The following is a 20,134-nucleotide window of genomic DNA, read 5'->3' as shown; positions in this document are numbered from 1 at the left end:
GAGAATCCCATGGACAAAGGAACCTGGAGGGGTTCAGTCCATGGGGTCACAAAGAGTCAGACACAACTGAGTGACTAACACGAAGTCCCAAAGGTACCAGAACTCAAAAGAACTACAAGGCAAAAAACCTGGCAGCAAAATCAGAGGTTCTGCCTGCGTGGGAAGCCCACTCAGGCTCCCACGATCATGTTTCCAAAGCCCCCAGGTGGGAGGTGGTCAAGGGCAGTCCCAGGAACCGGAGACAGGCATGCTTTTGGCACCTCTACAAAGGGGTGGAGACCTAGCCAGGCCTTTCTGAAACCTGAACCCTGGGGTGGGGGAGGGGAAGGAGGGGCGGCCTGGCCCTGAGAGTCCACGTCTGCCCCCCTCCTCCCCAGAACTCTCCTCGGCCTGGTCCCCCTTCTGGGGGCTGCTCCAGACCCCGCAGGCCACCTCCGCTCTCTTTTTGCCTCTCTCTGCCCCTAAGGTCGAGTGGGGACAGGCTGGGGCCACCAGCCAGCTCCATGGACGGGGGACTTCGCCTCTGTTCACATCCCAGCTTTGGAAAGAAAAGAAGAAAGGTCTGTGTTGCTTTGCACCTGGGAGATCCTTCCCCGTCTTAAACTTCTGGAGGCAGGAAAAAGGGATTTGACCTCGGATTGACTATAAAAGAAGGAACAGAAGGAGCCTAGAACCTTCCCACAGGTATGAATTTCTTCACTTTTGCTGGCATGTGTGAGTATGAGTGTGTGACAAGTTTTCTATTGGTCCGAGATGAAGCTGTCTTAATGATCTCCCGGGCCCCTTCTGACTGCTTCGGTGCAGTGATTCTGCAGCCCTAACTTTCATTCAGTCATTCAGTGTTTCCTTAGTACCCATCCTGTGCCAGATGCTGCCACTAGATAAGCCCTGATCCCTGCCCTCAACGGTCCCCAATCTGGATGGGGAAACATAATCGTAATAACAGCGACCGCACTTACGGCGGGTCAGGCGCTGGGCTAAGCTTTGTATTTACATTAGGCTCATGTATCCTAGCAAAAACTGGAAGAGGTTAAGTGTATTCCTAGCCCCATTTTACAGGTGAGAAGAGTGAGGCTCAGGGAGATGAGGTCACACAGTAGATTGTGGAGCCAATGCTTGGAACCACTGTGGATGCAACCTGCCTGCACCTAAAGAGGCAATTCAGGGCAACAGGGGCACCATTACAGAGTGTAGGTCTCCAGAGTGTAAGGCAGGACCAAGCTCAGAGCTGGAGATGAGGCAGCCTCCATGAGGCCCGCTGAGAGCTCTTGGGTCATCTGGGACTTGAGGTCAGTGATGGTCTGGATCAGGGGTCCCCCCTCTCTCATTCCGGGGGGCCAGGGTGATGGCGGATAGAGCAGGAGGACTTCAGGATTCCCAGCCAGCTTCCCTGGGAGCTGTCTGTCCCCATACTTACAGAGCGGGGACTTCCCTGACCTGGGGGGCTAGTGTCCCAGCAGCCTGAGAGGTGGGTGGCCCCCAGGCCTGGGAGGCAGGGGCAGGCCCAGGTCACTGTGGATTCCCCTCAGCAAAGCCTGGACCACAGTTTCCCCCTCCTCACAGTTCTCGACTCCCATCTCCCATCTGTCCCCAGAAGGACAAAAGCTGATTATTCCACTGGGGGCTGTACTGGGCCCCATGAATGGAGTATTGAAAACCCTGTGTCCACATCCAGATAGATTTTCATCCTCTTCCCAACCAGACTGTTTGTCCGCCAGGATGGAGGCAGAGCCAGGGAAAGATGGCGGGGGGGCGGTATTCCTTTTGAGAGGGGCACCCACGTCCCTGGGCACCTCAGTCTCAGTATATCCCAAACAGAATCATCTTCTCTTTAAAAAAAAGTTTTTTTTTCTTTGTCTACACTGGGTCATAGTTGCAGCATGTGGGATCTAACTAGTTCCTTCACTGGGGATGGAACCTGGGTCCCCAGCATCGGGAGCATAGTGTCTTAGCCACTGGACCACCAGGGAAGTCCCTCAAACAGAACCACCTTCTAAACCAGCCACCCCTCACCGCCCCTGCCACAACCATCCAATCATTATCCACACACTGGGATGCTGGTGACACGGTGTGAATATTCACTGAGCTCTACACTTAGGATTTATGTTCTTCTTGGCTTGTAAACTTCAATCCAAAATTAAACAAAATAATCTCCCAGGGCTTCCTACCTCAAAAGGGCAGAGAATCCCAAATGGCATTTAAACCTCCAGTCCTACACCATTTTTGAATATTTGTGACTCATGAGAACCATGTCTCCTTGATGTTTTTTTCTTTACATTGACTCTTTTTTTTTTTTCTGATTTAAATTAACTGTAGTCTATTCCCTGGCAGTCCAGCAGTTAGGACTTGGCGCTTTCACTGCTGGGACCCAGGTTCAGTCCCTAGTTGGGGAACTAAGATCTCACAAGCCATGGTGCAGCAAAAATAATAATAATAATAATAAATTTAAAATTTAATTAGCTTTAAAGGGAAACCTGATATTGTTCCAGATCAATGGAAAGCCAGGATCCTTTGTCATAAGCAGAATGCACTACAAAAGGAAAAAACTAAGGCAACAGTAAATGTCCATCTATCTCCTCCCCAAATGATGTGGGTTTTGCTACCAGTGGCATCAGCACCCTGTTTCGGGATTTCCTGCCCTGGAGGAAAAACTCAAAGCCCTTAGCACAGCCGTGTGGACCTATCTTGGTTTGGGATCTCATGACCCTCCAACCTCATCTCCCACCACCTGCTTTCATACACCCTTCGCTTCAGCCAGACCTAACTCCTCATGAGGAGTTACCATGAGTATTTCCATTCTTCTCATCCTCCAACCACTGCCTCCATTCAGAATACCAAACCCCAGTGGAAATGTCATTCCCCACCCCGACGCCCCCACAAAGCTCTCCCTGGGCCCTTCCAGCTGGAAGAAGAGCCTGGAACCTTTAATTCCAGATGTTCCAGCTGTGACTGCTCACCACACCTTGATGGGACCACTGGAAAGACCACCCATTGGCTGGACACACAAGGAAGCAGAGATGCACACTGGTCCCCAGCCTGATGAGAGGAGCAGGGGATGGGGGCCCGGAGACAGGACCGCTGCCCCTTCTCCTCTCCCCCCAGCCCTGTCCTTCCTCCTCCTGTTACCACTGGGTGAGTGCCCTCCGGCCCCCCAACCCTTCCCCTTCCCTTTTCTGACACTCAGCTTTCCCAGTTGTAAAACTATGTTGGGATGTGGCCTGTAAACGAGGTGGTTTCCAGCATCCTTTCCAGCTCTGACATTTGCCCCAGGTTGATGAAAGATAAGGTCTGAGTTGGGGGAGTGGAAGGCTCAGTGTTAAAGGCAAGGGCTCGATGCACACAGAGTCTAGGCAGTGAGGATACTGGAAATAAGGACGGAGGGAAAGGACATGGGCTCACCAACGGCTGTTGGAAAGCCAGCTGGTGGAACAGATGGAATCAAACAACCGAGGGACTAACCTAACTTAGGAAAAAAGAAACTGACTCTCAGTTTCTTCATCTATAAAATGGGTACACTAGTACATGCCTCAGAGGTTGTAAGGTAAGGTATGTGGCTGTGTCTGAGAAGCTTGTGCACAAATGAGGGGCTACTAAGGGGTATTAACTTCTCACACCAGGCCAGTTTCCTTCTTAGGCCACATGCTCAGAATGGTTTGGTGAAGAGGAGTGTGGCTATCTGGGTTAGAGTTCCTGCTCCACCCTTTATTTGCTATGTGGCCTTAAGCAAGTGGCCTGACCTCACTAAACCTGAAGTTTTCCCTTCTGCAAAATCCAAACTGCCTCATAAATTGTCCTAATGATTAAGTGAGCCAGGCCACATAAAGCAATAAGCACAGTGCTGACATATACATATGTGAAAAGCTGAAGCAGAAGGACTGATAGGGACTTCCCTGGTGATCCAGTGGTTAAGACTCTGTGCCTCCAATGCAGGTGGTGTGGGTTCTATCACTGGTCAGGGAACTAAGACCCCACATGCCACAAAGCATGACCAAAAAAAAAAAGAACCAAAAAAAAAAAAAAACAAAACCCACCAAAAAAGAAACCCAAAGGAAAGACTTACATAGGTAAACTTTTTAGGGGGAAACCAGAATGAAACCCAAAGTTAATTTACACCCTTAAGGGAAAGCTACTAAACATCTGGGGAGTAACAGAATCTGGGCAGGAAGCCCTAGGGGAAACCAAGATGACACAGACCTGGCCACATCACTGGGCAGAAGACCTGGAAAGGGGTATGTATATGGCGCCCAGAGATTCAGAGGAAAAAGAGAGCCCTTTTAGCTGAGAGTTCCACGAAGTCTTCCCATAGGAGGGGGCTCCATCTGCAGGGTTGGAATGAGCAGGGTGAGCAGAGGAGATGGCAAGATTACAAATCTGGTGACCAGACTGATGCAAGATTAAGAAGGAAGGTGAGGCTGGTCCAAAGATCCTAGAAGGCTTTGCAGAGAGTTTAGGGTCCAGGACTTCTGCAGGAAAAGGGGAGGCTTTGAGGAGTCCAGCAGTGGAATGGGATCAGCCTGTCTGGGTCTCAGGCAGATCTCTCTGGGATGGCCCATGGATCAATGGGTGAGGGATGAAGCTAGAAGGCCAGCTGGGTCAGTCAGGGGCTTTGGCAAAGCAGGGGCGGTGATAAGGAAGGGGGTGATGGTGAGGACTGGAGGGGAGGCCTGTAGGGGAGGCTGTGATCCTGGGGCCAAGGGAGGGGGCTGAGGGGCCAATGCTCTTCCTCACTCTGTTTCAGCTGGTGCCCTACAGCCCACCTCACTGCCCTTTCCAGGTAGGTGCCCCTGCCTCTCCCCTCCACCTTTTCCCCGGACTCTCGCTCCCAAAGCACTCAGGTGCTTAGAAGACCTCTGTTACTCAAGATGCAAGGGGACAGCCCCAGTGTGCCCATTTTACAGAAAGGGCAAAATAAGGCCCAGGAGGGACTGATCCCAAGGTCCCCACAGCTTCATGGCAAGGTGGGCATCCTCTAGGTAGGGCCCAGTGATGCCCCTCACCACCCCGTGCCAGCTCAATTCTCTCCACAGAACTCAGGCTGGTGGGGGGCCCGAGCCGCTGCCGGGGCCGCCTGGAGGTCCTACACGGGGGCTCCTGGGGCAGCGTCTGCGATGACGACTGGGACGTGGTGGATGCCAATGTGGTGTGTCGTCAGCTGGGCTGTGGCCTGGCGCTGCCCGTGCCCCGGCCCCTTGCCTTCGGCCAGGGCCGAGGCCCCATCCTGCTGGACAACGTGGAGTGCCGCGGGCAGGAAGCCGCCCTGAGCGAGTGCAGCAGCCGAGGCTGGGGCGTGCACAACTGCTTCCACTACGAGGACGTGGCGGTCCTGTGTGACGGTGAGCGTGACAGCCCGGGACCCAGAAGGGCAGGCCGACTGCCAGGCAGCAGGGCTGTGGGCTGGACACGTGAAGGGACTTCCCAGAGGTAAGAATGTTCCAGTGAAGACCAAGCCAGCAGCTGCAGTGTGTACATAGTGGGAAGACCCCCAGCCTGGCAGTCAGGAGCCTGGGCCCTGCCGTGCTCCGGCTCATGGTATGACCTCTGCTGAAAACCAGCAATGTTACTTCCACAGAGGGCTTCGATCGTCCCAACAGAGAGCCCCCTTCCCAGTTTTATATCCAGACCACTGGGGTCTGGTGGTTTAAGGCCCACTTGGCATAGACCTGCAACAAATCTCTAGGAGGCTTTGACCTCGAAAGCAGTAGTTCTGTTTTTCTAAGAAAATCAGCTGGAGGGCTTATTATAAAACCCAGATGGTGGGACTTCCCTGGCGGTCAAGACGCTGCACTCCAATTGCAAGAGGCACAGGTTCAACCCCTGGTCAGGGAACTAAGGTCCCTGAATGCTGCATGGCTCAGAAAACACACACACACAAACACATCCACAGATGGTAGCCCCATCCCAGAATTTCTGATTCTGCAGATTTGGGATGGAGCCTGAGAATTTGCATGCTGCATTTCAAACAAATTCTCAGGTGATGTGATGCTGCTTTAAAAACCAAGGAAACCAAGAACTGAAAGAAATCCTCTAAAGCAAACTCCTCTAAAGCTACTGCTTTCAGGACTCAGGCGGCCCTTTCTCCCCTCTTACCCAGAGTCCCCAGCTTTGACCCTTTGTGTGGCCAGAAGCCCAGAGATCAGGAAACTTAGGGGTCCATACACTGCCCCTCACATATCTGTGTGTGTGAGGATGGAGAACAAAAATATCCACATCTTCCTCTCTTCCACCCTGCTTCTTTCCCAGAATTCTTGCCCACGCAGCCCCCAACAAGGAGAGTGTTAACCAGCAGGGCACCCCCTACAACGCCCCAGAATGGAAAAGGTAAGTAAAGGTAATGTGGGGGACCACCTGGGTCTTAGGAGAAGGACCCAGGAGGAATCTCCCAAATCCTACCCTAGGCAGTGGGAAGAGACGGATTACTGATGGGTGAGTTTGGTCATTCCCTCACCCCTGCTCTGCCCCCTGCACCCCCACCCCCCAGGCTGCTCACTGTCTCCATAGGGAAAGAGGATTCATTCTAGTGAGATGATAAAAATAGTCAGCACAAGGCTGGAGAAAATAAAAGAGGTGGGCTAGTGTTAGTCATTCAGTCGTGTCCAACTCTTTGTGGCCCCATGGACTGTAGCCCTCCAGACTCCTCTGTTCATGGAATTCTCTAGGCAAGAACACTGGAGTGGATTGTCATTTCCTTCTCCAAAAGAGGTGGGGGCTGAAGCTTAATCCAATGGGAGAGTCAGATATACATAGAAATGCTGATAATGATCTTAGAGCAAGAAAATGAAAAATTCTCTTAAAGAAGGACAGATAAAAAGGCAATGAAGTCCAGAGGAGGAAGAGGATCCCATTCATCAGAGATTAGGGAGGACTTCCTGGAGGCAGAGTTGTTCCTGAAGTAAGGAACCAGCACATTCTATACAGTTTAGGAGCGCATGGACAAGGGCAAGCAGAAAGTGACAAGAGTCATAGGATTCTATCCTCAGATCCCCAAAAGCGCCCCTAATTTAGACTGTGAGGAGGCAGTGCTTTGGGGGTAAGTGGGTGAGCAGGTCCTAGGTCCTGAGACACCAGGTACTGTGGATATGCAGAGGGCCTGGGGCAATAGGAGGACCACTGGATTGGGATGGGCAGCAAAGCCCTGCGGGAGGTGCTCCTGGTTCCCGCCCCCGTCACCAGGTGAGGGCAGCGTGCGCCTGGTCGGGGGCGCAGGCCCGTGCCAGGGCCGAGTGGAGATCCTGCACGGCGGCCTGTGGGGCACCGTGTGTGACGACGACTGGGGGCTGCCGGACGCCGCCGTGGTGTGCCGCCAGCTGGGCTGCGGAGCGGCCCTGGCGGCCACCACCAACGCCTTCTTCGGCTACGGCACGGGGCACATCCTGCTGGACAACGTGCACTGTGAGGGCGGCGAGCCCCGTCTAGCAGTCTGCCTGAGTCTGGGCTGGGGCGTGCACAACTGTGGCCACCACGAGGACGCCGGCGCGCTCTGCGCAGGTGCGGAGTTGGGGGCGGGGCCGGCGGAGGGGCGGGGCGGGGATGGGGCGGGGATGGGGCGGGGCGCTATTCTGAAGCAGGAGACTGGGAGAGGGGCCTTGGACGCGACCGGGATGTTGAGTGGCTTGATGTTTCCCTGAGCTCTTTCGAAAAGGCCCCCAAATTAGTTTTTATTTCTCAGTACTGCTCTAGAAGTGCCTCAGAAAATTCTAGTAGACTTCACGACTATGTAACACCCCACCAATACTCCAGAGTTGTCTAACAGTACTCCAAATATGTCTCCAGAATTTTCTGGCACTCAGTTCAGTTCAGTCACTCAGTCGCATCCGACTCTTTGCGACCCCATGGACTGCAGCACGCCAGGCTTCCCTGTCCATCACCAACTCCCAGAGTTTACTCAAACTCATGTCCATTGAGTGGGTGATGCCATCCAACCATCTCATCCTCTGTCGTCCCTTTCTCCCGCCTTCAAGCTTTCCCAGGATCAGGGTCTTTTCAAATGAGTCGGCTCTTTGCTTTCAGGTGGCCAAATAATTAGAGCTTCAGCATCAGTCCTTCCAATGAATATTCCCAGTTGATTTCCTTTAGGGTTGACTAGTTTGATCTCCTTCCTGTCCAAGGGACTCTCAAGAGTTTTCTCCAACACCACAGTTCAAAAGCATCAGTTCTTCGGCACTCAGCTTTCTTTACAGTCCAACTCTCACATCCATACATGACTACTGGAAAAACCATAGCTTTAACTAGATGGACCTTTGTTGGCAAAGTAATGTCTCTGCTTTTTAATATGCCGTCTAGGTTGGTCATACCTTTTCTTCTGAGGAGCAAGCGTCTTTTAATTTCATGGCTGCAGTCACCATCTGCAGTGATTTTGGAGCCCAAGAAAATAAAGTCAGTCACTGTTTCCACTGTTTCCCCATCTATTTGCCATGAAGTGATGGGACCAGATGCCATGATCTTAGTTTTCTGAATGTTGAGCTTTACGCCAACTTTTTCACTCTCCTCTTTCATCAAAAGGCTCTCTAGTTCTCTTTCGCTTTCTGCCATAAGTGTGGTGTCATCTGCATATCTGAGGTTATTGACATTTCTCAAGCCTTGACATACTCCTTCTCCTATTTGGAACCAGTCTGTTGTTCACGTCCATTTCTAACTGTTGCTTCCTTACCTGCATACAGATTTCTCAAGAGGCAGGTCAGGTGGTCTGGTATTTCCATCTCTTTCAGAATTTTCAGAATTTTCCACAGTTTATTGTGATCCACACAAAGGCTTTGGCATAGTCAATAAAGCAGAAATAGATGTTTTTCTGGAACTCTCTTGCTTTTTCGGTAATCCAACGGATGTTGGCAATTTGATCTCTGGTTCCTCTGCCTTTTCTAAAACCAGCTTGAACATCTGGAAGTTCACGGTTCATGTACTGTTGAAGCCTGACTTGGAGAATTTTGAGCATTACTTTACTAGCGTGTGAGATGAGTGCAATTGTGCAGTAGTTTGAGCATTCTTTGGCATTGCCTTTCTTTGGGATTGGAATGAAAAAGTACCTTTTCCAGTCCTGTGGCCACTGCTGAGTTTCTGGCACTAAGTACTCTTTTTTTTTAACTTTTTAACTTTTTTTTTTTTTACAATGTTGTAATTCTTTTCAGTGTACAGCACAATGATTTAGTTATACATATGCATGTGCGTGCTCAGTCATGTCTGACTCTTTGAACCCTTAGACTATACTTACACGTATATACATGGATTTTTCTTGATTCCTTTCCCATATATGTTATTATTACAGTATGTTGAGTGCTATACAGTAGGTTCTTGTTGATTACCTAGTCTAGCACTAAGCACTCTTTGTGAAATACTTCAGAGTAAAGTAATAGTACTTTAAAATGGCTCCAGAGATACACCAGAATTCTTTCACTGAAACTCAGGTATGTCCCCAGAATTCCCTATCTCTTCAATCTGGATTATGACAGTATTTCCCCTCACCTGGTCCTTCTTCCACAACGAAAGGTTTTCTGAACAAATAGAAATAATAGGGCTGTTAATGGCACTTTACAGATGGACTCCACTCTGCCAGATATAAAGTGCTTACCCATGCCTCATGGCAAACCACGAGGCATCAATCCCGATTTACAGATGGGAAAGCTGAGGCCCAATGAGGCAGAGTGAGCCCTGGCAAAGCCTCGGCTAACCTCGCTGCATAATCCTGAGCATGCCCCTTGCCCCTTCTAATCTTATTTATCTGTAAGACGGGGATAGTTTTGTTCTGCAAGCTCCTCAGGACTGTGCATGGCCCTCCCTGGTGGGCAAGGCCTTCTTTATCTCCCCAACTTGGACACACATTGGGCTTCTGAGAACCCTGGAAAGAAAACATGCCTGTAAAGGCGTTGTATAAACTGTAGAGTGTATGCCTAGGCAGCACAAATAATTGACCAGAATTGGCAAAGCGGGGCAGACTTCCTTGGACCCCAGCTGAGGCTGAGCCTCCAGCTCTGGAAGTAAAATCTATTTGTCTTCTCAGGGAAACCCTCTCATCCTCTCCAGGAACCAGAACCTTGGCCTCTGACCCCACTCCCTTCTCTCCTACTCTAGTCCTGGGCCACCCGACTCTCACAGCACCGCCACTGTTCGCCACAAGAGCGGACTGGGCCTGGCACACAGAGCCAGAGGGTAAGGAGCCCTGCCCTCCAGGCTGGAATGGTAGGGGTGAGGTGGGTAGGACTGGGAATTGGAAAGACTGTCTGGATCCACGGGGAGGGGGCCCAGGCTAGCAGGCCAGGGCTTTTGACCAGATGGTAAAGAGGTGGGTGAGAGAACAGATGAGCAGATGGAGCTAGGATGAAATCCAGAGCTCTGGAAAGTTCAGCAGGGTGGGAGGAGGCACTTCTTCGAAGCTCTGAAATAAAATTTGGCAGGGGTCGGGTGGAGTGGGGTGCTGAGTTTGGAAATCGAGGGGACTTGTTAAAATTGAGATACAAGTTGAATGAAGGATATAAGTACTTTTGGAATGAGGGCTGGAACTATATCGTTGGCACTGAAATCTGGAAGTAGGATTTGGTTCATTCCTTTCAAGCTTCCTGAGGACCCCACCACAGCAGACAACATGGTAACTCTAGAATTGAGGCTGAGTAGGGTGAAGGCGTGGTAGAGGTCGGACATCTCCGTAGGCGCGCCCTGTGCCCTGCTGCAGGCCAGAAGTCCCCTTTGTCCCATTCAAACGCTCTAGATGCCTTGTCTCCGCAGCTACAGGAGTTGGTGCCCTGCCTTCCAGGGAGCCCACACGGCTCACCACTGCCGCCTGGGCGGCAGGGAAGAAAAGTAAGTGGCAGGACAGGGGTTCCGTTCCGGGTGGGAGAGGGTGGGGCCGGGTCTCTGCCAGGGAGCCGGCGGCCCCAGCCCAGCCCCTCTGGCCGCGGGCCTGTGCGCCCTGCAGGCGGGCGGCTGCGGCTGGTGGGTGGCCCTGGCCCGTGCCGCGGTCGCGTGGAGGTGCTGTACGCCGGGGGCTGGGGCACCGTGTGCGACGATGACTGGGACTTCGCGGACGCGCGCGTGGCCTGCCGCGAGGCGGGCTGCGGGCCGGCGCTGGGCGCCACGGGCCTCGGCCACTTCGGCTACGGCCGCGGCCCCGTGCTGCTGGACAACGTGGGTTGCGCCGGCACGGAAGCCCGCCTCAGCGACTGCTTCCACCTGGGCTGGGGCCAGCACAACTGCGGCCACCACGAGGATGCGGGCGCGCTCTGCTCAGGTGAGGCCGCAGCAGGACCACGTGTGCACTGCGGCACAGGCGAGGCGGAGCGCCGTCTGAGAAGTGGGCGGGGCCGCGCGCAGGCGCTTACTTAGGCATGGGCAGGGCCTGCTGTGAAGTGGGCGTGGCCGCGCGCTGGCGCGTACCGCCGTGCCGGCGGGACGAGCAGTCTGAGGATGGGCGGAGCCTCGCGAAGGCACGGTCTTTGGCGCGGGCAGGGCGGGGTTCGTTGGGAAATGGGCGGGGTCGCGCGTGAGCGCTCACCGCTGCACTGCAGCGTGAGCGCGGCGGGAGAGTTCATGCTCCGCAGTGAGAGGTGGAGCCCACCATCGGGTGGAGCCCACTCTCTCTGCGGCTGCGCAGCATGGGCGGGGCCGGGAAGGGAGCGCCCTCTGCGGCAGTGCGGGGCGGGGCCCGAGCTGAGTCCGAAGTTCCCGAGCACAGTGTGGGAGAGTTAAGGGCGTGGTTGGGGAGCTTTTGCTGTGCTGCGTCAAGGATCCGAAAAGCCCTAGTTAGCAACGAGAGTTGATCAGCTTGATCAGCTTTCGGGGAGCATACGTTTGTCCCTTGGGAAGTCACTGGAAAAGGGATAGTTGCAGAGTCCGACACATTTAAAAATGCGTCTCCTTATTGACGGAGGTGGAAATTGATATTTTCGCCCTTGTTTGGTGCCCTGGTGGTAGCTTTGGCCACAGAGGGCTCTGCCTTGGGCCCAGAGCGAGAAAAACCAACCCCCGTTTCTGTTCCAAGGAGCGGGGGCCTATGAAGTCCTTTCTGATCCTAGATCAGGCTTCCCTTGGAGGGTAAGAGGTAACCAGGTCTCAAGGGACTGGTTCCCCAGTGTCACAGCCACCTCTTTCTCTGTCCTTGCTGAGCCAGGTCCAGAGGAGCTAGTTCAGCAGGAGGGTGCTGAGACCACCCGGGTGCCCACTCCTCGGCCCAGGGATGGTAGGTGTTCACAGTCCCTAAGAGTGAGGTGGAGGCATCAGGGTAGGAGGGACCAGATCTGGAGGGAGGTCACAGCCCCGGGTTACACAGCAGATTTGCACCAGGTCCTAGAACCCTTGTCCTTTCCTGCTAGTCTCAGGCCTCATCAATAGAGATGTGATGTCTGGAAAGAAGGAGGGGGGTTTTAAGCTAGAGCAATCGAGAGATTTCTAGAGTTGGGACCAAAATAGAGGGACGGGGTTCCTGTCCTGAAGAGATTAATGAAAGAATTCAGGCTTTAATTTGGGGAGTCCAGAGGGGAGGGGAGATGGTGATGACCTTCGGGGACACAATCTCATTTGACAACAGCCGTAGGACTGAGGTATTGGGATTGTAAACAGACAACTAAGGAGAGAACAGACATGGAGCTCCCAGCTTGCACAGAGTACCCCACAAGGGCTTGCACACATCTCCTGATGCCCATCTTATGTTATCTCATTTGTCTGCCCTCATCCAGTGGCTCCCAGGGCAGCGAGATGTCCCAACCCACCACCCTTTGTCTCCTCTTAACTACCCCTCCCCTGGCCTAGCTTGGGAGTGGCCTGGCCTGGGCCAGCCCCTTCCAGCCCCAGGCCTTGTCCCCCAACAGGGCACCTACGTCTGGTCAACGGAGCCCACCGATGTGAGGGGCGTGTGGAGCTCTTCCTAGGGCAGCGGTGGGGCACCATCTGTGATGATGCTTGGGACCTGCGGGCAGCCGGCGTCTTGTGTCGCCAGCTGGGCTGTGGCCAGGCCCTGGCAGCCCCTGGTGAGGCTCACTTTGGTCCAGGCCGAGGCCCTATTCTCCTGGACAACGTCAAGTGCCGTGGGGATGAGGGTGCCCTGCTTCTGTGCTCTCACATCCGTTGGGATGCCCACAACTGTGACCACAGCGAGGATGCCAGTGTCCTGTGCCAGCCGGCGTGACCCAGCTCACTCTGCAGACCACCTCTTCTGGGAGCCTACTGCGGCCTGCCCCTCTTCCTCCAGGAAGTTGTCCTCCTGTGACAGCAGCAGTTCACTCTGCCCTGCCCTCCCCTTGCCTGGGAGAGAGCCTGCCCAAATGGTGTGGTCCTGCCCAGGGAAGCATAGCCCATCAACTTAGTGGGTGACCTCACTGTCATCACCTATGGTGGGCCCAGTTCAGTGAAAGCTCCCACTTTCTGCTCAGCTCAAACAAAGTGGTGGGAAGTGAATAACTCCTAACTGTCCTCTTTGGCAGGGGTCCCATTACGGGAACCCTGACCCAGCCTTCCTGGCCTGTGCTCCAGAAGGTTCAGCTGTAAATGGGGTATATCCCTTCCCTCCCGCCTCTATTCATCTTGGAATCCTCAAGAAGAGGGAAGGCAGGAGAGGCCTACAGTTCTGACCTTAGACTGCCAAGGGCTGCAGAAGAACCAGGGTCATTGCCCTGGCCTGCTCCAAGAGGGCCAGATGGTGCTTGGCTGGACAAGGGGACTGGAAGGGGCCAAAGCAGTGACAGTGGCCCCTCCCTGCAGCTGGAACCAGCAACTCTGATTTCTGCTGCCCCCACGACAGAGCCTCCATTTTGTAGATGCAAAGAACCCTGGGGGCCTGTAGCCACCCGTTCATAGGTGCCAAGTCAATAAAGCATTGTTTCCCCCTCCTTGTCTTTTAACCGAGGTCAATGTTGGGGCTTAAGTGCACTGTTTGTGGCAGCAGGAAAGACTCTGGTTAGGACTCTGGAGGAAACCCGCTGGGGGGTGGAGGACGGGTCAAGAGCATCATCAGAGAGCTTTCCACAGGCCCATCGCATCCTGGAAATGCTGACTCACAGTGTCAGGCCGCCAGGAAGGCCCCTAGAAGGTCCCCTGGGCCATCCTCACTTTTACGTTCACAGAAATCTGGGTCCTTGACGGGGTCTACTCGAGGTCATGAAACATGGTGGTCACGGCAGTGGAGTGACTAGAAGAGAAAAAAAATTGACAGGAGGCAGAAAGGATGATGGGGAAAAGGAAGCAGCACTGGGGCTTCCCCAAGGGCTGCTCTTGGGGTGCCTCACCTGGAGCCCCAGGGCCACAGAGAAGTGGGGGATGCTGCCAGAGCCTCTGTCAGCTCCAGGGTGCATGACTTGCCAATAGCAACTGTCTGACCAAAAAAACCCCGCCTTCCACATTAGCCTGCAGGCTCTGTATGAGTTTTCTCTCATTGCTGTAAATTATCACAAATTTAATGACTTTAAACAACATAAATTTATCATCTTACAGTTCCTGAGGTCACAGGTCAGAAATGGGTTTCCCTGGTCTAAATTCAAGAGTGTTGGCAGGGCGGTATTCTTTCTAGAGGATCTGGAGGAGAATTGATTTCCTCACCTTCACCAGCTTCTAGAGGCTGCCTGCATTCCATGCCTGCTCAAGACCTCCTTCCGGTCAGCAATTGCATCACTCCCACCCCAGCTTCCATCATCTCTTTTCCTGACTCTCCTGCCTCCCTCTTCCATCCTTAAAAGTCTTTTATGATTATATCAGGCCCACCTAGATAATCCAAGATAATCTCCCCATCTCAAGGTCCTTAATTTAACCACATCTGCACAATCTTTTTAACCATGTAAAGTCACATTTTCACCAGCTCCAGGGATTAGGACATGGACATCTTTGGGGGGAAGGCATTATTCTGCTTCCCACAGGCTCCAAACCCAAGTCCTGGCTGCCAGCCAAAGAGCGAGGCAGACACTTAAGCTCCAAACTCCATCAGCTCTTGGCAGTATTGGTTTTGTCTCCATTTGTCAGGGAGCTCCCTGTGTCATTGGAGGGATGAGGGCTGAAAGAGGGAAAGGAATGACAATGCTGAAGAATTCAGGCAGTCGGGGCTTCTGGTTCAGGATGGTGGAGTAGAAGGACGTGTGCTCATCTCCTCCTGTGAGAGCACCAAGGAATGGAGGGAGTGAGGCAGAGAAACAGGGATGTTCTAGCCACCCAGAGCCCCAGACCTGAGTGCAGCATGCTATCATTCTCACAGCCCATGGTTACTACCTCTCCAGGTACATCACCGACTTGATAAGACATGAGTTTGAGCAAGCTACGGGAGTCGGTGATGGACAGGGAAGCCTGGCGTGCTGCAGTCCATGGGGTCGCAAAGAGTCGGACACGACTGAGCAACTGAACTGACTGACTGAGGTACACCCACATTCAAGTATGCCTCTCCACTGTCTTGAGGTGTATCACAGCTTCCCACCCCTGGACTCCCCTTCCCCATCTAAACAAAGTGCTTTCATCGGTGCTCAACTCAAGGGAAGTATTAGCATCCCTTTTTACAGACAGGGAAAACTGAGGCTCAGAGAAGGGAAATGACTAATCCAGGTTTGCAGAGCATACGCAGGACTGGAAGCTAATATTCTTTCTTTTCTTGGCTGTACCACATGGCATGCAGGAGCTTAATTCCTTGACCAGGGATCGAACCCATGCCCCCTGCATTGGGAGCATGGAGTCTTAGCACTGGACCGCCAGGGAAGGCCCTTTGCTCAACTCCTTAGTTCAGTCTACAAAGTCTCCTGCACAGACTGGCCCTGCTTGTGTTTTTGACATCATCCATCACCACTTGGTGCCAGGATCTCGCCAGGCTGAACTACTTTCAGTTCCTCTAATGTCTGGGCTTTCTTCCCACCGGGCCTCTGCACATGCTGTTCTCTCTGCCTGGAATACACGTCACCCTCTCCCCTCCTTCCCCCTTAGTCAACTCTTATTTAGCCTCATGGCTCAGCTTTCCTTTTCTCCAGAAGGCCTTCATGGGTATCCCCCTCCGGCACCCATGGTCAGGACTAGGAGCCCCCATCACACCCTGTACCTGCCCAGGGACGGCACCGACCCCCGCATCTCAGCGGACTGCTCTGACTTGGCTGTGTCCTCCTGGGGCTGGGGCTGTTGTGTTCAACTTTGTGTGCAAGACCTCATACACAGCAGGTGCTCAAATAATGTTTGGCCAGTGAACAGAGGACCTGAGCAAATATTTCTGGAGCACCCGTGTGCTAGTCTGAGCACTGGGCTGGACTCTGTGAGATCTAGACCTGTTCCTGTTTGCATGGCCCAGAGGTTACCTTCAAGGCAAGTCCCGTGATAAGGCACTGAACGAATCAACAGCCAAGAGATTTGGAGCAGTGATTCCTGCTACAAGGAACATGAGGCAGGGTGTTATGGGAGGGATTGGCTGGTGAGGGAAAGCCTCTGAGGAGGTAAGACTTGAGCTGGGCCTGGGTGGGAACCAGCCATGAGCCTTTTGTTGACCATGAAAAGGTTTAGAGTAGACCATTCCCGGTCCTTCACTAGGGATTTAGCCTGGCCTGCAGAAGGACCAGCAAGAAGGGCATTGTGACTGGAGCAAAGTGCCAAGAGACAAGTCAGGAAAGCTGGTAAGGGTCAGACCACTCAGGGCTTTCTGGGCCACAGGGAGGAGTTTTATTCTAAGGGCAATGAGCCTCTTGGACATCTCCCGCATCTTTCAACTTCCTGACTGCACCTTGCCTCATAAGATTAATTAAAAGGGCCCATTAAAATAGAATACTGAGGATCCCTACCAAAAATCTCAGGAATTCTTATGGAGGTTAGTGAAGTGAGTGAAAGTCACTCAATCATGTCTGACTCTTTGTGACCCCATGGACTACACAGCCCATGGAATTCTCCAGGAGAAGCCTTTCCCTTCTCCAGGGGATCTTCCCAATCCAGGGATTGAACCCAGGTCTTCCGCATTGCAGACAGATCCTTTACCAGCTGAGCCACAAGGGAAGCCCAAGAATACTGGAGTGGGTAGCCTATCCCTTCTCCAGAGGATCTTCCCGACCCAGGAATCGACCCGTGCTCTCCTGCATTGCAGGCAGATCCTTTACCAACTGAGCTATGAGGGAAGCCCCTTATGGAGGTTAGGTCCTGCTAAGTCCCCCTGACTTTTGCTGATTTCTCAATCTCCCATCTGCTTTTACCTCCGTTGTGACTCCCCCTTTTACCTGTTCACTGACTAAGCCCTTCACCCCCAAAGTTCCACCGATTCCAGGCTGCACATGGTGCACACTTGGCCACTGACTTGGAGCAAGCATTCAACAAGCAGCTGAGGGACTTCTCTGGTGGTCCAGTACTAAAGACTCCACCTTCCAATGCAAGGGACTCGGATTCAATCTGTAGTTGGAAACTAAGATCCCACATACCTCGGGGGAACTAAGCCCTCATGCCCGTGGGCTCTGGAACCCATGCGGTGCCACAACTCGAGAGAAGCCCGCGTACAGCAACGGAAGATCCCACATGCCACAGCTAAGACCTGACGCAGCCATAAGTAAATAAATAAATGTTAAAAAACAAAGATCCAGCATGCCCCAACAAAGATCGAAGATCCCCGTGTGCCAAAACTAAGACCTGGCACAGCCAAATAAATAAATACAAAGAACAACATTAAAGAATCAAACAACTGAAAATTGTTAAACTCATGTCTATTATCATTATTATTATTATTTTGGCCACACCACACAGCCTGTGGGATACTAGTTCTCTAACCAGGGATAAAACCCAGGTCCCCTGCTGCGGAAGCTCAGAGTCCTAACCACTGGACCATTAAGAAGTCCCTACATATCCTGTTTTTAAAGAGCCCTTTTGTACATTCACATGCACATACAGGGCCACCATCACCACCACTGCACACACAGGCACATTCCCACATCATTTTTATTTCGATTTTCTCTACTCTAGCCCTAACAGCCTACCCCAAATGAGACCCTCCCTGTCTCCTCCCCCAAAGTTTGCAAGCCCTCTGACTCCCACATTTTTGCCTTTTCTTAAACAACAGCATTATTGAGATACAATTCACATAACATTCACCCTTTTAAAGTGTACAGTTCAGTGGTCCGTTAGCTATTTGCAAGGTTGTGCAACTATCACCACTATCTAATTCCAGTACATTTCATCACCCCACCAAAAAAACCTCATGCCCATTAGCAGTCACTCCCCATTTCCCTACCCCTGGGGCCTCTGGCAGCCACTAAATTCACTTTCTGTCCCGATGGCTTCTAGACATTTTGTAGACATACAATCAGGCAATATGGGAGACCCAGGTTTGATCCGTGGGTCGGGAAGATCCCCTGCAGAAATGGCAACCCCCTCCAGTATTCTTGCCTGGGAAATCCAATGGACAGAGGAGCCTGGTGGGCTATCCATAGCATTGCAGAGTCAGACACGACTTAGCAACTAAACAACAATAGCAAAAATGGTAATTACATATTTAACATTTTGAAGGATTACCAAATTGTTGTGCACAGTGGATGGGCCATTTTACATTCCCACGTGCACCGCACAGGGGTTCCAATTCTCCACATTTTTGTTGTCTTATTATCCCCAACCCCTTAAAAAAATTCTAGTCATCGTATTGACTGTGAAGTGTTATCTCCTGGTTTTAGTTTGTATTTCCCTAAAGACTAATTATGTCAAGTGTCTTTTGCTGTTGTTCTTATTGACAATTTGTACATCTTCTTTGGAGAAATGTCTATCAAGTCCTTTGCCCATTTTTCGCTTGGGTTCTTGCCCATTTCTTAGGCAGAACTGTCTATTTTGTCTACTGCAGAGTCTCCAGGACTAGCTTTCCAAAACTGTCCCTTTTGTTTTGCTAATCAAAGCTGTTTCTCCTAATTGAATTCTGCAGCCACCTATGAAACCAAGTGGTTATATACATTGTATTCATTGTCTCATTTCACTGTCTCAACCTAAGAGATGGAGATAAAAATCTTTCTATGATTTTACACAGGAGGATTTAGGGACTGGCTAGCATCACACAGCTAGATAATGGGTGAGATTCGTTCCCTTAACTGTCAAACTCCAAAAAAGCCCCATGCTTTTCCTACTAACTAGTACGATCGTGTCTCCTGACTTCTCCTGGACGTGTTTATCGCTACTGTGAGAAAGGGAAACGCAGGGTCAGAAAAGGATCAGTTTTTCTGGGTCACAAAGATCAGGGATCAGGTCTAGGGATTCTCACCTCCGCCCCCAAATCCTCCTCCAAGTCCCACACGCTCAGTGGCGTGGACCTGGAGGGGGTGACTTGGCTCGGCCTTTCCGGCCCGGTCGAGTCGCGCCTTCCTGCTGAGTCACGGCGGAGGGGCAGGGCGGGGTGGACGCCCCAAGAGGAGAGAGACTAGGAGCCGCCCTGCGTGGGAACCGAAGCCCCGCCTCTGACTCCGGGGTAGCCTCTTGATTGGAGAGTCGTGGACTGACATAGCCAATCACAGCAAGCTGCGGCGTGCGGTGCGGGTGGGGCGGAGCCAAAGGCAAAGGCACCACCTCCCCTCCTATCCCGAGAATCTGCCCTTTCCCGGCGCGCCCCTCGGGGCTTTTGGGAGCGTGCTGGGCTCCACTACTGGAAAGGCGGGTGTGCCTGGTACTGGCGTGGAAGCGTGGTGCCACCTATGCGGGGTCAGGGGGAAAGGGTCAGGAAGAATACCCAAGAACCTGGGGTGAAGGCGAGCTTTTCTAGTCTGTGCGGACATTCTCAGTTTACAAAAAGCGTTTGACACTCCACCCGCCCCCAATCGGGCCAGGCTGGGATCTTTATTCTTGTTTTAGGGGAGGATTACCCTGCAGAAGACTGTTAAGATTATAAGGCCAGTTTTTATTAAAACCGGCATTTGGAAAAAAAAAAAAAAAACCGGCATTTGGAAGGGGCAGGCCCAGGTACTTGCAGACATGCATACTAGGCTGAGAGTTTCAAGACCAGCAGCTTAGAGGCACCCCGACAAAGGCCTGGGCGTGCAAGGTTGGCCCTGAGGGTCTTTGAGATGTAGACAAGGGGCAGGGAGGATGGTCTCTGGATCTCAGCAGTTTGTTCATAAAACTCATAGTCTAGGCCCTGTCTCTTCCTACCCCCACCTCGCCCCCGCCCCTCCCCCTCCCCTGCACCGCTCTCCACCCACCTCTCTGGCCTCTGCCCTTGGTCTTGGTCTGCTTAAGCTTACCTTACTCTCAA

General features: G+C 52.5%; 1 protein-coding gene and 1 long non-coding RNA gene across 3 annotated transcripts; one reads left to right on the top strand and one right to left on the bottom strand.

Moving 5' to 3' along the window:
- The first annotated feature begins 343 nt into the window (after nucleotides 1-343).
- On the top strand, nucleotides 344-13,806 carry SSC4D (scavenger receptor cysteine rich family member with 4 domains). Of its 2 annotated transcripts, XM_043915030.1 has the most exons (11): nucleotides 344-684; nucleotides 2,935-3,132; nucleotides 4,739-4,774; nucleotides 5,028-5,333; nucleotides 6,241-6,318; nucleotides 7,171-7,485; nucleotides 10,063-10,140; nucleotides 10,714-10,788; nucleotides 10,904-11,215; nucleotides 12,095-12,163; nucleotides 12,792-13,806. In XM_043915030.1, the coding sequence occupies exons 2-11, from the start codon at nucleotides 2,967-2,969 to the stop codon at nucleotides 13,106-13,108; spliced, it is 1,752 nt and encodes a 583-aa protein (XP_043770965.1). In that variant the 5' UTR covers nucleotides 344-684; nucleotides 2,935-2,966; the 3' UTR covers nucleotides 13,109-13,806. The 2 variants fall into 2 exon arrangements, with proteins under 2 accessions (XP_043770965.1, XP_043770966.1); XM_043915031.1 differs by lacking the exon at nucleotides 10,904-11,215.
- Nucleotides 13,807-14,151: 345 nt separating this feature from the next.
- LOC122701755 lies at nucleotides 14,152-19,286 on the bottom strand. Its single transcript, XR_006343117.1, has 3 exons — nucleotides 19,151-19,286; nucleotides 17,337-17,446; nucleotides 14,152-15,058 (listed from the first exon to the last, which is right to left on the bottom strand). It is a non-coding gene; the product is annotated as an uncharacterized LOC122701755 (long non-coding RNA).
- Between the last annotated feature and the right edge of the window lie 848 nt (nucleotides 19,287-20,134).

The sequence above is a fragment of the Cervus elaphus genome, chromosome 10, assembly GCF_910594005.1.
Source record: "Cervus elaphus chromosome 10, mCerEla1.1, whole genome shotgun sequence".
Lineage (NCBI taxonomy): Eukaryota > Metazoa > Chordata > Mammalia > Artiodactyla > Cervidae > Cervus > Cervus elaphus.
Note: the sequence above shows the minus strand (reverse complement) of the source record. Positions and strands in the feature narration are given on the sequence as shown.